Source organism: Camellia sinensis, chromosome 11 (assembly GCF_055761805.1).
Source record: "Camellia sinensis isolate YWXY chromosome 11, ASM5576180v1, whole genome shotgun sequence".
Taxonomy (NCBI): Eukaryota; Viridiplantae; Streptophyta; class Magnoliopsida; order Ericales; family Theaceae; genus Camellia; species Camellia sinensis.
In genome coordinates, this window is record NC_138971.1 from 52580833 (window position 1) to 52599881 (window position 19049).

General features: G+C 35.7%; 1 protein-coding gene across 1 annotated transcript; it reads left to right on the forward strand.

The window, feature by feature from the left end:
• The first annotated feature begins 9293 nt into the window (after positions 1-9293).
• Positions 9294-11867, forward strand: LOC145802329 (uncharacterized). The gene is made up of 5 exons (XM_082895024.1): positions 9294-9540; positions 9665-9889; positions 10355-10573; positions 11191-11426; positions 11658-11867. The coding sequence occupies exons 1-5, from the start codon at positions 9294-9296 to the stop codon at positions 11865-11867; spliced, it is 1137 nt and encodes a 378-aa protein (XP_082751150.1).
• Positions 11868-19049: the final 7182 nt, after the last annotated feature.

The window sequence follows — 19049 nt, forward strand, 5'->3', positions numbered from 1 at the left end:
TGTGTGGAATGAGTTCATGGTGTTATTAGATTTTGGGTGGAGTTTTTAGTGGGAAGAGAATTTCAGGGGTAGATGCTCTAAGTATTACCTAGAATGATGAATGGTTTGTGTTTTAGGTAACGAGTGTATCACTGGTAGGAATTGTCTTGTGTGACCGGGATTGTGTGATCGTTGTTGATCTATTCAGTTTTGTGTTGTCATATAAGGGTAAGTTTCCCAGCTAGGCGTATGAATAGAAATTCCTTTGGGAATAATAGTGGTGTAGTCTGTTTTGAGGAATCCAAGGAGATTCTAGAAGTGTAAGGAAGAGTGTTTGACACCTTGTCTCCGAGTAAACGGGGTGGAAGGAGAATGTAGATGTTTGAGTGCCGAGAGCGGGAATTCTTGGGTAATTAGCAAGTTGATCAGTATCCAGGTGGGTTTAGAATGGTTTAGATGTGAGTTGTGAAGTTGGACTTTGGAAACTCAGCACTGATTTAGCTATAAGGTGGTGTAATACCATGGGTTATGTCTAGGGACGTTGAGCCTTGCTTATGTGTGTGTGGTTACCGATGTGCGCTTCTCGGTGTGAATTTTGAAACTCGTGAGTCGAGGTAAAATGTTAGCTCCTTGGTTGGGAACACTCATGAGCCTTCGTGTATCGATGGTCGTTTGTTTAGTGTTTGTATTGATGTGAAACTTTCAAGATTTGGAAAGTCATGCATGTTGTATTATCTATTTTGGCACTGTGTTTATTTCTATTTGTTGTTGTTATGAAAATGTGGTTGCTGTATTGTGAAATCACTGTAGGTGTGATGGATGTGATTTGGTGATGGTGGGGATTCACCGGTTGTTTGTTGAGAAAATAAATTGAAAAGTGATTGTTGGTTTTTGTAACCTTTCATGGCATTTTTGTTTCAACTAAAACCTTGGGGTTGATATTTTAAGGTTTGTTTTCGGAAAAGGTTTACAAAAATAATTAGCTTTACTCGAAGTTGTGACATAAATCTTTTGTTAAAAAACGGTGTGAGTTTAGGTAAATTTTGAGAAAATGTGTAAGTGCGAAAAAAGAGTTTTCTTTTAAAATAGTATGAAAAACCCTCGTTTTAACAAGCTTATGTGACTGTTTCGCTACGTTGTGTGGGTGCTAACTTATGTTGGTAATAATAATGATCATGGCTGAATGATATTACAAGGTCGTGGTATTTTGTGTTGATGGCATAGTGGTTATTTTTGTTAATTGTTATTGTGGAAGTGTTATGTTAATGTTGGTTGTGGTGTCACCGTGTGAGTGATAGGCATTATTGGGTGATGGTAGAGACTCACTGGTTGTTATATTGGAAACAAATAAAATTTGGGTCTTGAGCACCTTTAGGAAAATGTTTGGCATGCAAAGAAATGATTTTTTTTACCAAGAATAGAGAAAATTATGAATTTTTTTTTTTCAAAGTTAAGTTGTTAGTTATTATACCTTTATGGTTGGGATAGTGTAACAACTTTATTTGAATTGCTAATCTTGGGTCTGTATGTTCGATTATGTGGGTTGATTGGCGTTGTAAGGGTTTGTTAGGCCAGAGTTTTGCCTTGGGCCTAGTTTTGAAGTAAATGCATTCTTTTCTAGTGAGTCCACCAACAGTCCTGTTGCGAAAAATTATGTTCCTCCATGTTTGGGTGTTAAGCACTCGAGAGTGTTTGGACGTGCCGTGGTGGTTGTCTTTTGGTGGATACCTTGGGTCTACAAGTTATTGTTGTCATTGTTCTTGTCTAATGGGCCTAACGAGTGGTATGGGCCGAGGAGACGTCAATGACCTCTCCTTTGTGTTCTTATTAATCCAGGTGTCCTTGGTGCTCCGAGGTGTCGGACCCAGAGTCGGGAAAGTATTCCAAGTTTGGATGTAGCCTGGAGTTAGTATCGTGTTCCCTTGGTTGGTTGGAGAGGTCTTCCTCGGTGCGGCGTTTCCTTCTTGAGGTGTTGGCTTTACTTTTTAACATTTGTTTAATTTCAGGGACGAAGTTTCCTAAGGTGGGGAGGTTGTGATGTCCAGGGTCTTGCACCTGACTTCAACGTGCCTTTCGGACCTACCTTTTTTCCTGTTCGGTACATTGATGGTTTGTGTCACTTTGATGCTTGAGAGTTTGGACTTGTTTAATCTACTTAACGTTGGATCGATTTGAATATTTTGAGTTTCGGGTGTAAGGACGAAACCGAGGGGACTGGGATCACCTCGAGAAATTCATGCTGAGTTAGGTAGAATCGCACGTGCGAGGGCTTAGGCCGCACATGCGGATTAGGGGCCGCACGTGCAGGATTGAACTGGGTGGATGTTTTGGTTCTACAATAATTGCACGTGCGGTGGAAAATTCCGCACATGCAGGAAGACACGTGAAACTGTCTCGTTTTTTGTGCTTTTCAGCTATGTTTTGATCATTGGTCCCTTTTTCTCTTATTTTTCTAAATATGTCTCTCTCTCTATACAATCTTCCTCTCTTTTTGTCTCATGTCTCTGTACCCAAACCCTCAAAACTTTACATTTTCTTTTGATCCCAAGAATCAATTGAGATTTTGGTACTAGTTCCTTTTACCAAAACAACGAGCATACCGAGGGATTCATTTTGACCGGTGAAGATCGAATTGCAGCAAAGTTGATTTTTGGGCTTTTCTCCTCTTCTCTCTTTGAGGTAAGGATTTCTTTTATCTTTTTCAATACCTCGTCTATAGATAGACATGTGGTAGGTTTTATTGCATAAAAATCATGTTGTTATGGAATTTTTTTTGAAAATCATGATAGAGGACCTAAGACTTGATTTTGAGTTTGAGATTTTTGTGAAATTGAAATGTTGTTTGGGTTAATTGGGATGTGGTTTACAATGTTGGTGTTGAGAAAGAGGTAAAGCCCTCATTTTTGTAATAATGCTTAATAGGTAAAAAGGGTTGAAATTGTGAAATAATCATGTTATGAATTAAGGGATTTGATTAATATATTGGTGATTAATTTGAGATTTATTAGGTCTCATGAATTTTAGTATGAACCTTGTGTTGGGCTATTCATAGTTAAGTATAACAAATTGGTAGCATGTTAATTGCTAAATAGGGGGTTTAACCACGAGATTAGAATCATTGGGTTACACTTTTGTTGCGTTGAATTGAATGGATTATGGCTTGGTTACCCATAGATTGGGTTTTGGTTAAATGAAGAAAATGAGCTCTTTTTTTTATAGTTAGTGTGTTGTGAATAAGTTGTGGAAATTGATTTTCAGAAGGAGTAATTATAACTTTTTCAAAATTGAGAAATAACTTTAAGTAGAAAATGAGAACCCTTGAATATTATTGTTGTTGTTGAACTTGATGCTTCATAAGAATTGGATAAGTGTATTACGTGTATTTAATGTATCATGTCTAGAAGTTTTGTCCTTGGTCATCGTTGAAGGATGACATTGTGATGTTGAAATGATTATGTGTATGTAGTACACTCGAGTCATTTATGCTTGTTGTAAAAAGTGATAGTTAGAAATTGTATAGGCGTTGAGAATAAGAGGTACCAATACCTTCCAGCTAGTGCCTAGAGAACTTGGCCGTGTTAAGAATGAGAGGTACCAGTACCTTCCAGCTGGCGCCTGGAGAACTTGGTAGAGGGACCATTACCTTCCAGCCGGTGTCTGGAAAATTGGCATTTTGTTGTGAAGAGATGTACCATTGGCTTACCGTGCTTAAGGCAGGTAAAATAGAGTGTTTATTATGTTGGTTTCAATGTGACTGTGATATGTCTCGCATTGTGATAATTGAGGTTCTAGGAAACCTGAGTTGTCGTACAAGTTAAGGAGGTAATGAATGGATATGTATTGTTTTCATCTCTTGCGCTAAACGGTTATGTGTACATGTGGGTGCATCAAATTGATTATTGAGAGTATTTTCCCTAACCTTGGGTTTTAAGGCATGGAAATGTAATAAAGGTATTTATGGATTGAGGTTGTAAGAAACAAGGAAAAGAAAATCGGATCCTTGTGATTTGTTTCAACGTCAAGGCAATTATTATGTAATATTTTGTTAAAGATGGGAAACTGAGAAGTAAATGTGAATTGATGTATTGTTGAATAAATAGGGGGATTTTAACAACAAATGAATCTATGTATGTATACTCTTGTTATAAACCGTCACAATATGTCTATGATATAATGTGAAGCATTCATGATCATAGCTATCCGTATGTTGTTATTGTTTAGGATCATGGTAAGATCCCTACTGGACTTTATGTGCATCTCACATTGTTAATTCTTTTTCAGGTGAATATCGAGAAGTGTCTCAGGGTCATGGATCTTCTTTATCTTTTGGCCCCGGGGCCTTTTATTTGTGGACGGAATGCCATTAATGTAAAACCTTTAATTTAAAAGATGTAAGCTTATGGGCAATTTATTTAATTATAACTCATGTTGCATTCATATTGTATTCGGATGAGAGAATCTTTATTCATGTGTTCTTGTAAATATAAAGAGTTTCCGTATGTTATCTCTGAAATTGAATCTATAATAATGGTTTGGTAATGGACTTCGAGTAATAAAAAGCGGGGCGTTGCAGGAGTTCTTGTCGATAAGATTCCAACGATGCAAAAATCAAGCAAATCAGAGCTAAAACGAAGCGGTAATCGCCAGTCAAAGTTTTACCCAAAAAGTCTCTTGTTGTTGGAGAAGAAGAATAGCAAAACCAACAAAAAGAAATTATTCAATGCGTTGTGGGCAAAGTCATAATCGAGCCATCAAACCAAGCCACAGAGCTGAGCCATGACGTTGAGCCATTGAGCCAAGTTGTCAAGTTGAACCGCCAAAACCAGCTACTAACGTCATGCTGACACGAGCTGACGTAAGCTGATCTAGGAAAAATTATCCAGTACTTCGCAGAGCACAAATCTCAATAGATCTAAACCATCAAATTATTTTTGGCTAAATCTAAGCCATCTAGAGTTCGATTACAAGAATCCAATAATCGTTTCTAACTATTTGGATCATTGTGAACACATCCATGCGGTCAAAATTTGCAAATTTAATTCATAAAAATTGCAGATTTTATTTGAAGACCAGCCATAAAAAATGGAGTACGAAACGAGAGAAAAATTAATGTTCTCTAATTATCAGAGAAGGGAGATTGAGCTTTATACTTACTTCGGAATATGTGGTCTCGAAGACGTGTTCTCAAAATACTTCTTGTATAGACGATTGCCTAGAAGAATTCAAGACAAGAAAAAAAAAAGATTACTTTGACTATTAAAAAAGTCAATACATTCAAAGTTTTCGAAGTATATTGAAGATTCCAAATGCCCACAACAAGTTTGGAGATCACTTGACAACATTGTCACCAAACATGTAGGAAAAGTCCTAGCTATAGAATATTGGGTCAGATGTGTTGAAGAAGATGAGTTCAATTTCGAGAAGGGCTGAAGTTGCTAGAAAATGAGAGAACAAAGAGCAACAAAGGGGGGGGGGAAATAGGTTTTATGTTTAGAGGGAGTTTCCTTGCTTGTGGGAGCATTTTGTGTTTGTAATGGAATTACCAAAGGGGGAGATTGTTAGGATTTTCAATCTTAATTTTGTGCATTACAATCCTGCTCCAAAGACAAAATCATTATTTTTTATTTAAATCATTTTTGTCTTATTTGTTGCTTGAATCAAGAAATCTTGTGTTGAAATGACTTATGAAGTTTTGTCCTAACATTGTGAAATAGGGAGATTTTTAGGATTTTTATCCTAAGAAATTTAATGAGTCGTGTTTTGGAAATACCTTTTGACAAAACTTATTTTTTACTATTGATTCAAGGTATTTTGATTAGTTTGGTTTTGTATATATTTCATTTGCTTCAAAGACATGATCACCATGTTTATTATATTATTGTCTTATCCACCTTGAAATAATCGAATTGGTGTTTGTGGAAAAGTTTGACAAAAGCATACTCATAGATTTAAAAGATCAAACATGTGCTTCTCATCTCATATTGGTAATTGATTGTGCAATATTTTATTATATATATTTAATCTAACTTTTTTGTGAAAAGATGGTCAAAATCTTGTGCAAGTTGGGATGGCAAGCACAGGCATAAGAAGGCTGGTTATCTGATGAAAATGTGCCTTAAATCATGGAGGAAAAATAGGCCTCAAAAGCATGGTGCAGAGCCCGCGAACTTATACCTTGCGCCCGTGAATAAGGCAATCGCACCCATGACCATAATATTCGCGCCCGCGATATCGAATGTTCAAAACTCCGGCTCTCGGTACCTTTCTCTACAACCCGCAAAGGCACATTGAGCAAAGACCGCGCCTGTGAAAAAGAAGTTGGTGCCCGCGGCTTGGCTCTACCTCTAGTATATTTAAAGGACCCTTTGTTGATTGGTTTGATATCTGTGACGACCTCGACCTCCGAACTAGTATATTATGTTGTTTTAATGAGCCTAATTGTATGATTGTGTGTTTAATTATATGATTACATGTTTAATTTTATAGCTATTTGTTATTACATGGATTATCTGTTCAAATTGACGACTTAGGGACAGAAATTGAGAACCTAAACGGCTTCAGAAACTGAAATTGATCAGGTTAATAGACTAATTAGAATATTTAGAATTTTATGACAACTTTAATTAAAATTTGATTTGGATCAAAATAATTAGAATAAACTGATTGAATTAATTAGAATTGAGCCTAATTACTTAACATTCATCATACTTGATTAGGCTAAACTAATCACACCATATAAATAGCTATAATTAAGCTTAAAGGCTCATATTTACATCATTTGAGTTGAGATTTTGAGAGAGAACAAGAAAGAGCTCAACATCTAGAGATAGAGATAGGAAAGCTTGAAGGAAATTGTGAAGAATTGAAGAATTAAGCTATACAACACTTGCATTCACACATTAGGTATGAAATTCAACCCAAATTCTTGGAATCAAGACATGTAGAAACTAAATTCATGGAGTTATAAGATCATTTGCTTGAATTTGAGTAGATTGAGCATGAATTACCATGAATATGATGAATTTGAGTTGAATTATGCACATCCATGCTTAATCATTCGTCTTTGAGTTAAGATTTCTTGAAATTCATACATGTATGAAGCTTAGGAGGCATGAACTTGAAGATCATCTATGAATTCATGCATTTCATATCACTTAGTGGTGTTTTAACGTGAAGAGGACTCAATCCATAACATGCATGGTTTTAACTTGATAGTATAAGCTCAAATTTGGACAATTGGGGCATGATTTTGAATAAATGGTATCCAATTGGAAGTATTTTCATGTTGTATAATGATTCTCCATGTGTTTGTACCAAAAACATAAGTTTTGAGGCTTTTAATATCATGTTTGAACTTCGAACACGGTTCTGAAAATTCCAAAATTCGTCATGTCCGTTCAAGCGGAGAAAGTGTCGCTCGAGCATGAAAATCGAGCTCCCAATAGTTTTGCAAAATTATACAGGCCGCTCGAGCGACTAAAGTGGCACTCGAGTGAGGACCCTTTTCACTCAGTCTTCCACTCGAGCGGCAGAAATTGTGCTCGAGTGACCACCTTTATTTTGAGCTCCCGCTCAAGCGAAGGAAGTTACGCTCAAGCAGAGACCCTGTTTTTAGCAAATTTTGATAAGCTCTTTTAAGTGCATAATTGCATCCTCATGCCACTCCAAGTGTTCTTAGGCACCATTTAGACTCATGTAATCATAGAATAAGTTATAAACACATGAGAAGAAATTAATTAAAATGAATTGGTTCTTCAACTGTACTTCTGTTATGTGTTTTGTTTAGGTGGACGTCCAAGGCTTAGTGACAACTCAAACCATTGTGAGTAGTAACTTTATAAAGATATGTTCAAGTAATATTATCTTTGAAATTGTTATTATTCTTAAAATCAATATGTGATTGATTGGATGATTATTGAAAAGTTATTTTGTGTTGATGAACAAAGTTCATTTTCGAAATGTATTTGTGGCATCCATTGAAGCTTGGCCCTTGCCTGGGGGTAACAATACCATGGCTAGTATGGTCAGTTATCATTGGAATGTTGTCACTTCATGGATATACCACATAAAACGATATTGAAAGAATCTTGATAATAGAATGAAATTTGGTTTGGCAATATTATTAAGCTTCATTCATATAACCTCTTTATTCTGTTATTACTCACTGGGCTCCAACTCACTATTTGTTTATATATATATATATATATATATATATATATATATATGTACGTTGGCAAGCTGAACCTCAAAGTTAGGAAAGCCTCGAGTCTACCCAGGTTAGCCTTTTGAGGAGCTTCCAAGTTAAGTCATCAGGCTCAGGTGCAACCATGCTAGTTGAACCCCTTTTTGTTTGTTCAGTGATTTTGTACTTGTGCATTGTTAGGGCTTGTATAATTGCAAGACATGAATTTTGTACAATGGTGATAAATGTACTTTTGAAACAATATGTTGCTTATTATATTAGTTCTCCTCATATACACACAGCTCAATGGGTGATTTCTATGTTATTTTAGACTTCCACTAAGCCCCGTACTTTATATTAAGAGGTTCATTTGTATGGAGGCCGTAGGTAATCTATGATTACTGGCCGGTCATGACGCTAAACCTATAGGGGTGGGTTTGGGTCCTAACAGAGTGGTATCAGAGCACGAGTTATATCCCACTCACTTGTCCATTGAGCTATAGAGGGTCTTGAAGAGACTTCAAGATTGCATTCATGTGTATTTAAATACTAGAATGAGACAATGGTATGATTACATGTTTTGAATTTATACATGTAGATATGTTTTATTTGTTGTGCTTATCATAATACAAGTTTTATATAGAAAATGGTGAGGACAAAGGGCGATAAGCTAGAGGAGGCAACCTCCTCAAGATTGGATAGAATGGAACGAATGATGCCGGATATGGCTAAAGCCATAAGGCAACAATAGCAGTGGCAACAACAACAACAACAACTACCACCTCCACCTCCAATGTCTGTACCACCTCCAGCTCCAGGGTATCGGCCGAAGACCTATACTGTTACTTTGACTAGAGAATTTAAAAAGATGAAGCCACTAGTGTTTCATGGTGGAATTGAACCATTGAAGGCCGAGGCTTGGGTCTTAGGGATTGAGAAATTGTTTGAAGTGTTCCCATATACCGAAGCTCAAAAGGTACAACTAGCTGCATTTACATTGGAAAATGATGCAAGGCGTTGGTGGATGTTGGTTCGAGATGATAATAAAGATGTTACCTAGGCCCGTTTCCTAGAAATCTTTTACGAGAAATACTTTTCTCAATGTGTGTGGGATATAAAAGTATCTGAATTTATGGAACTCAAGCAAGGAAACAAATCAATTGCCGAGTATGAGGCTCAATTTACAGAATTAGCTCGCTTCGCACCCCATATGGTAGATTCGAACTACAAGAAAGCTAGACAATTTGAGGGAGGTTTGCGTGACCCAATTTTGGATAAAATCAATGTGCTCAAATTACAGATGTACATGGATGTACTTGATAGGGCACTAATAGCAGAGAGAAATGTGGCCAACCATAAACAGAACTTCGAATGGAAAGGCAAAAAATAGAATTTCAATAAAGGGACTACGACAACAAATAAGAAGTTCAAATCCGGGAATTCTAGCAATACTGGTTCAAGCCAAAGTGGTAATTCAACGCCAACTTGTACCACATGTGGAAGGAAACATTGGGATGTTTGCTACCGTGCATCAAGGGCCTGTTATCACTGTGGAAAGTTTGGGCACATCGCCAAGGATTGTCCACAATCACATCAGGTGGGAAACTGAGTCAGTTCCCATAACAAGACTAGCTGCAACACCGTCTACCACAAGAAATGAACAAAGGCAAGGAAGAGTTTTTGCACTGATTATGGGGGATACTCAAAATACTGAGGCTGTAGTGTCAGGTACAATCTCCATTTGTGGTAAACCTGCTTATACTTTAATTGATTCAGGGTCTACACATTCGTTTTTTTCTATGGCTTTTGCTAAAACTTTGAATAGACCCATGGAAACATTGAATTATATACTATGTGTTGCATCACCTACGAGGGGATCCATACTATGTTCAACTGTATTTGTTGCATGTGAATTATTTCTCAAGAATGCTGTTTTGTATGCTGATTTAATACCTTTAGATATAGGACATTTTGATGTTGTTTTGTGTATGGATTGGCTAGCTAAATACTATGCAACTATTGATTGTGCTTTGAAATGAATAATATTCCGATCTCCCGAACAAGATGAATTTTATTTTGAGGGAAAATGGGTAGTTTCACCACCATACCTCATATCTACCATGAAAGCCCAAAAACTAATAAATAAGGGTTTTCAAGGGTATTTGTGTAGTGTAATAACTGAACCAACTGTAGACATTACTCTAGACAATATACCAGTGGGGAGAGATTTTCCTGATGTGTTTTCGGATGAATTACCCGGCCAACTTATTGATAAAGAGATTGAATTTACAATTGATATAATACCAGGAACTCAACCAATTTCTAAAACTCCCCACCGCATGTCTACCACTGAAATGAAAGAATTGAAAACTCAATTGTTAGAATTGCCTGATAAGGGGTTTATCAGACCAAGTACATCACCATGAGGCGAACCAGTACTTTTTGTGAAGAAAAAAGACGGCATTCTTTGATTATGCATTGATTACCGAGAACTCAACAAGGTAACGGTGAAAAATAAATACCCTTTGCCACGTATTGATGACCTGTTTGATCAGTTGCAGGGGGCATAGATATTTTCGAAAATTGACTTGAGATTGGGATATCATCAACTGAAAGTTAAGGCTGAGAACATTGAAAAGACTGCTTTCCGAACCAGGTATGGACATTATAAGTTTTTAGTCATGCCTTTTGGAGTTATAAATGCACCTGCAGCATTTATGGATTTAATGAACAGAATTTTCAAACCTTTCCTAGACGACTTTGTTGTCGTATTCATTGATGACATCTTGATTTATTCCAAAAGTAAGGATGAACATGAACAACATCTAAGAATGACTCTTCAAACACTTAGAGAAAAACAATTGTATGGGAAATTTAAAAGTGTGAATTTTGGCTTGATGGAATTGCATTTTTGGGACACATCATTAATAGGGATGGTATATTTGTGGATCCTCATAAAATTGAAGCAATCATTAATTGGCCTACCCCAACTAATGTATCTAAAGTTTGTAGTTTTATGGGATTGACAGGTTATTATCAGAGATTCATTAGAGACTTTTCAAAAATTGCTATGCCATTGACTCAATTAACTCGGAAAGGGGAACCATTTGAGTGGACGGATCAGAGAGAAATAGCCTTTCAAAAGCTGAAGACAAGACTGACTACAACTCCAATTCTCACTATTCCCTCAGGTACCGAAGGTTTTGTGATCTTTAGCGATGCATCTTTTAAGGGCTTGGGTTGTGTTTTAATGCAGAATGGCAAGGTGATTGCATATGCATCTTGACAATTAAGGCCACACGAAAAGAACTACCCTACACATGACTTGGAACTTGCTGCAGTGGTGTTTGCATTAAAGATATGGCGTCACTATTTGTATGGGGCCAAATGTGAAGTGTATACAAATCATAAGAGCTTGAAATACTTTTTCACTCAGAAGGAATTGAACATGTGTCAAAGGTGATGGCCTGAATTAATCAAAGATTATGATCTGCAGATTCACTATCATCTAGACAAAGCCAATACTGTGGTAGATGCACTTAGCAGAAAGAATGTGGAAAATCTTGCCTGTTTGCTCATAGATCAAAGAGAACTGCTACTGGAGTTTGAAAAACTCGAAATTGAAATGGTGCCTTTTAAACAAGATAGCATGATAGCCGCAATGTCTGCCCAGTCTGCCATTATCGAGGAAATTAAGCAAAAATAAATGAATGATGAGCTTTTGAAAAAGAATTGTGATGAACTTGACACCAAGCCTAAACCGGGGTTCATAGTTAAAGATTCCGTGTTGAAATATCAAAGGAGATTATGTATTTCGAATAATGTAGATTTAAAAAGGAAAATTTTGTAGGAAGCTCATAAGTCAATGTTTGCTATGCATCCAGGAAACACCAAAATGTACCAAGACTTGAAGTTAGTATATTGGTGGCCCAACATGAAAAGGGAGATTGTCGACTTCAACTCTACATGCTTACAATGCCAGCAAGTAAAAGCGGAGCATCAGAAGCCAGCAGGTTTGCTTTGGTCTCTTCCTATTCCAGAATGGAAATAGGAACATATCACCATGGACTTTGTTGTTGGCCTACCTCAGACACCTAGAAATATGGACTCTATTTGGGTTATAGTCGATAGATTGACTAAGTCTGCTCATTTTCTTTCTGTAAAGACTTCATTTACTGCATATAGACTTGCTACCATCTACATTGATGAGATTATTCTACTGCATGGAGTCCCAGTGTCTATTGTATCAAATAGGGATCCTAAATTTGTTTCTAGATTTTAGTATAGTCTGCAGGATGCTATGGGAGCAGAATTGAGATTTAGTACAGCATTTCATCCACATATCGATGGGCAAACCAAAAGAACTATTTAGACCCTAGAAGACATGTTTCGTATGTGTGTTTTGTATTTTCAGGGTAGCTAGGAAACTTACTTACCATTGGCTGAATTTGCTTATAATAATAGTTTCTACACTAGCATCGGCATGGTGCCATATGAGGCACTGTATGACAGAAAATGTAGATCACCAATTTGTTGAACAAAGGTTGGTGATAGGGCTATTTATGGGACTAAACTTGTGCAAGAGACAACTGAAAAGATCAAAATCATTCAGCAAAGGCTCAAAACTGCATAGAGCAGACAGAAAAGCTATGCGGATCAGTGAAGGAAAGACTTAGAATACGAAGTAGAAGATCATGTATTCATCAAGGTGACACCAATGAAGGGGCAAATGAGATTTGGCAGAAAGGGAAAACTGACTCCTCGCTATATTGGACCGTTTTAGATTTTCGAAAGGTTAGGTCCTGTTGCTTACCGTATTGCTTTGCCCCTGGGAATGGAGCAAATGCATAATGTCTTCCATAGATCCATGCGTCGTGGGTATCTTAGAGACCCATTCCATATGATTGATCACCACCGGATTGCTTTAGATAAGAATATGATGTATAAAGAATGGCCCGTGCAAATCATTGATCGGCAAGTGAAGCAATTGCAAAACAAAACTATCCATATGGTGAAAGTCGAGTGGACAAAACATTATGGGAAGGAGGCCACTTGGGAGGAGGAAGAAAAGATGCGGCAATGGTATCTGCATTTGTTTCCATCTGAAGGTAACTTAAGTTTGGAGGACCAAACTTTCTAAGGGGGAGAGACTGTGATGACCCCGACCTCCGAACTAGTATATTATGTTGTTTTAATGAGCCTAATTGTATGATTGTGTATTTAATTGTGTGATTACATGTTTAATTTTATAGCTATCTGTTGTTACATGGATTATCTGTTCAAATTGACGACTTAGGGACAGAAATTGAGAACCTAAACGGCTTCAAAAACTGAAATTGATTAGGTTAATAGACTAATTAGAATATTTAGAATTTTATGACAACTTTAATTAAAATTTGATTTGGATCAAAATAATTAGAATAAACTGATTGAATTAATTAGAACTAAGCCTAATTACTTAACCTTAATCATACTTGATTAGGCTAAGCTAATCACACTATATAAATAGCTCTAATTAAGCTTATAGGCTCATATTTACATCATTTGAGTTGAGATTTTGAGAGAGAACAAGAGGGAGCTCAACATCTAGAGATAGAGAAAGGGAAGCTTGAAGGAAATTATGAAGAATTGAAGAATTAAGCTATAAACACTTTACTCTCAAAAGCTATACAACACTTGCATTCACACATTAGGTATGAAATTCAACCCAAATTCTTGGAATCAAGTCATGTAGAAACTAAGTTCATGGAGTTATAGGATCATTTGCTTGAATTTGAGTAGGTTGAGCATGAATTATCATCAATATGATGAATTTGAGTTGAATTATGCACATGCATGCTTAATCCTTCATCTTTGAGTTAAGATTTCTTGAAATTTATACATGCATGAAGCTTAAAAGGCATGAACTTGAAGATCATCTATGAATTCATGCATTTCATATCACTTGGTGGTGTTTTAACATGAAGAGGACTCAATCCATAACATGCATGGTTTTAACTTGATAGTATAAGCTCAAATTTGGACAATTGGAGTATGATTTTGAATAAATGGTTCCAAATTGGAAGTATTTTCATTTTGTATAATGATTCTCCATGTTTTTGTACCAAAAACATAAGTTTTAAGGCTTTCAATATCATGTTTAAACTTCAAACACAGTTCTGGAAATTCCAGAATTCGTCATGTCCATTCGAGCAGAGAAAGTGTCACTTGAGCGTGAAAATCGAGCTCCCAGAAGTTTTGCAAAATTATGCAGGCCGCTCGAGCGATCGTTAAGCGAGAATTTCATGCAACCAGTAGTTTTGCCAAGTTTGCAGACCGCTCGAGCGGCAGAAGTTGTGCTCGAGCGACCACCTTTGTTTTGAGCCCCCGCTCGAGCGAAAGAAGTTACGCTTAAGCAGAGACCCTGTTTTTAGCAAATTTTGAGAAGCTCTTTTAAGTGCATAATTGCATCCCCATGCCACTCCAAGTGTTCTTAGGCACCATTTAGACTCATATAATCATAGAATGAGTTAGAAACACATGAGAAGAATTTAATTAAAATGAATTGGTGCTTCAACTGTACTTCTGTTATGTGTTTTGTTTAGGTGGACGTCCGAGGCTTAGTGACAACTCAAACCATTGTGAGTAGTAACTTTATAAAGATATGTTCAAGTAATATTATCTTTGAAATTGTTATTATTCTTAAAATCAATATGTGATTGATTGGATGATTATTGAAAAGTTGTTTTATGTTGATGAATGAAGTTCATTTTCGAAATGTATTTGTGGCATTCATCGAAGCTAGGCCCTTGTCTGGGGGTAACAATACCATGGCTAGGCCCTTGCCTGGGGGTAACAATACCATGGCTAGTATGGTCCATTATCGTTGGAATGTTGTCACTTCATGGACATACCACATAAAACGATATTGAAAGAATCTTGATGATGAAATGAAATGTGGTATGGCAATATTATTGAGCTTCATTCATATAACCTCTTTATTTTGTTATTACTCACTGGGCTCCAACTCACTATTTGTTTATATATATATGTAGGTTGGCAAGCTAAACCTCAAAGTTAAGAAAGCCTTGAGTCTACCCAGGTCAGCCTTTTGAGGAGCTTCCAAGTTAAGTCATCAGGCTCAGGTGGAGCCATGCTAGTTGAACCCCTTTTTGTTTGTTCAGTGATTTTGTACTTATGCATTGTTGGGGCTTGTATATTTGCAAGACATGAATTATGTACAATGGTGATAAAAGTACTTTTGAAACAATATGTTGCTTATTATATTAGTTCTCCTCATATATGCACAGCTCAAGGGATGATTTCTATTTTATTTTAGACTTCCGCTAAGCCCCGTACTTTATATTAAGAGGTTCATTTGTATGGAGGCCGTAGGTAATCTATGATTACTGGTCAGTCATGACGCTAAACCTATAGGGCGGGTTTGGGTCCTGACAATATCTCTCTAAGAATTTCTCTTGTGCTTATTTTGAACCTCTCACATTCTTCTCTAGAGCTTAAGATTGACAAAAATAGAGAGAGTTTATTTTTTGCAGAGAGAGTTATTTTTGTGAAAGCATTTGTAGTGAGGATTATTTGTATCCCTCATTTGCTTGATGATTCATTAGCTATAGGAGCTTCAATGCTAATCATCAAACTGCATATGTTGATTACACCTTCCCAAAAGTGAACCTTCTTAGTGGATTCCAAGATTGTAGGCTTCGGTGGATTCCAGAGTCATTGGCGTCATGTGATTCGACAAACCTTCTTGGTGGATTCCAAGATTGTAGGCTACTATAGATTCAAAAGCCATTTGGCGTCGTGTGGATTCGACAAAGTGGATATCCAGTGGAGAATGTGGATGTACCTGTAGAATGAGCAAAGACATGTGCCGTGTAGTGGACTCATGTGCCTAGGTTGGCCTTTGTAAAAAATCTCTTGTACTACCTAAAAAATCTAAACTTGTGTGTGGTTGAGTTTTGGAATTATAATTTGAGTGTGGAGTTGTGATTTGAGTGTGGAATTGTGAGTTGAGTTTTGAAAAGAGAAAAAATTGTTTGGTTATAAGTTTTGAATAGTGTTTTGAAAAAAAATTTGAAAGGAGTTTTTTAATTTTGAATTTTGAAAAGAGTTTTGAGTTTTGAAAAGAGTTTTGAGTTGTATTTTGAGTTTTTAGTTTTTGAATTTTTAAATTTGATGGATCTATTTTTTTAAAACATTAAAAAATGTTTAAGAAAATTTTATTTTTTTATTTTAAATATATAATTTTATTTAGATATTTTTTAATTTTTTATTTTAAATATTTTAATTTTAATATTTTAAATTCAAAATACAACTCCACACTCAAATTGTAACCAAACACATAAATCAAAACTCAATTCAAAATTTATTTTCAAAACTCATAGCTAAATACATAACTCGAAACTCCACACTACTTTCAAAACTCTACACTCAAATCGTAACAAAACACCTAACAAAAAAAATTAAAATATTTAAAAATATTTTTAAAAAATAAAATAAAATATTTAAAATAAAAATTATATATTTAAAATTTTTAAAAAAATCAATTTTTTAATATTTAAACAATACAGCACAAAAATGTATGAAATATAACGGATTGGGTCTAGCTCGTCGTCTGCCCGGTTGACCGAAACAGTGCAATTTATTTATTTATTTTTGCAATTGCGACCTGTTATTTAAAAAAAAAAGTATTTGTTTTAGATTATTTTTAATATAGAAATTATTATTTTTTAGATTTTTTATAAAAATAATTTAACAATCTCATCACTAACCATATTCAACACTATATCATTAAAACAAACACACTTTCACCTAATCCCCTTACTAACAATTCCCTCACTAGCAATATCATCCAACCTAATTTGCCAAACAAATGTGGCCAAAACTCTTTTCAAAACTCATAACTAAATAAATTTTTTCTTTTTAAAACTCATAACTCAAAACACGACTCCACACTCAAATCATAATTCTAAAAATAATTTTAAAAAATAAAATAAAAAAATAATTTTTTTAATAATAGAATTTTGAAAAGAGTTTGGTTTTGAGTTTTGAAAAGAATTTTGAATTGAGTTTGGAATTGTATGTTGAGTTGTGTGTTTGGTTATCAATTTTGAAAATTTTGTGTTGGAATCATGATTCTAAAGGTTAACCAAACATAGCCTAAAAATCCCGGAGATATTAATTTGTGATTATATTTTAATTTTTAAATAATAAATAATAATCTCAATCAAATAATCAAAGAAAAATTGATACAACGATTTAACGTGAAAAAATCACAATCGGAGCGCCTCCAATTGTAGTAAAAGACCATAGGCTAAAGCCACAAAATAATCCACTAAGAAGACAAAAAGAAATTATACAAGTGTACCCTCAATTACCTTGCGAATCTACACCCGAATTGAACCGACCCCAATGTGTCTCTTCCACCACCATCTTCACCTCATAATTGTCTTGCCCAAAGTTAAATCCACAATACTAATGCTGAATCCACGACGATGAGCCACTCTGGAATCCACCAAAGCTTTAGGCCCAAGTTCCTCGGAATCTACCAAAGAACAACTCTCTCTTTTGTGAAACAAAAATAAATAAACAAACCCCTTGATAATGTTGATATAAAGTTTATGGATCCATTGATCACTCTTAAATCATTAAGGAAACACTTATAAAGTACCCTTTAATATAAAACACTTTATTTTTTCTTTCTCTCTGGAAAATTGGATGGCTCAAGCCCTAAAACATGCCAACAACGCACTTTATAGTAACCTGGAACGTGAAGACCGTCCGAGTGCACATTTCACTGCTCGAGTGATGTGACTAAAGATTGTGCGAAACATATAGGCTGACCTCTCAAGTGGAACTTTCACTGCTCAAGCAGTAAAACTTTTTTCCCAAAAGTTTAGCTCGATCCCCATACATAGTCAGCGAAGTGGCAAACATTAAGGCCTCAAAATCACAAACTCCTCTGCATAGACACAATTCAGGTTGGATTTGCATCTAAACACTCATAGCCTCACTGAAATAAAAGAGGAAATAAAATTATAACTGAAAGGAGTTTTGTCAAATGGAATTGCCAATTACAAAAACCTAACACTACCTTTCTTTCATAGTAGATTATTCGTCTGGTCAAGGACCCCGTGGTTTTTTATCACAAATTGGTGTGAATTCCAATTGTGATTTTTTCACAAAAAATTCTTTTGTGTCATGGTTGTTTTCTTTAACTCTCCTCTCTCTACATTGATCATGGTTGCATATTTTTATTAGATTGCCCAAATCAATAATCACGTTAACTTGGGATGTATCTAGATTTTCCAAAAGAGATTTCCACACAAATCTAGATTTTTCACATCCTATCAAAGATTGTCCTCTGCTAATTCTTGACATGAGATTCATTACCAAAATATGCCCATATTCTGATTATTAAAACTATCTTTACTACTCGAAGCACGCAAGTATAGAGTAAATCACCCACTTTGGAAAGCTTTTATCTCTCTCGTAATGAAAATGAATTTGTCGAGAGTCCTCTAAGGAAGAAGGAGAAAACTCTTATTAAAGAGATAAAGGCACTTCCAACTTACGCGAAATGCCCTCCAATCAAATAAGCAAACACGAAGATATCTCAAGTAAGCACATACCATCATGGCAGCATGATGGACATAAATAAAGAAAGAATGCACAAATAGGGTGCGAAGAAAGAAATGAGCTTGCCTAATACTTATCAGCACCAAGTCAAGTGCAAAAATGGTTAAAAAATATGCATGATCCTAGATGCGAAGGTCTAAGATATGAGATGCAAAAAAAGGAAGAATGCTTACCCAGTATTTCTCATCACCAAGCTAAGCACAAAAAGAGTTAAGAAAACATGCACGATCCAAGATACAAATATCTAAAA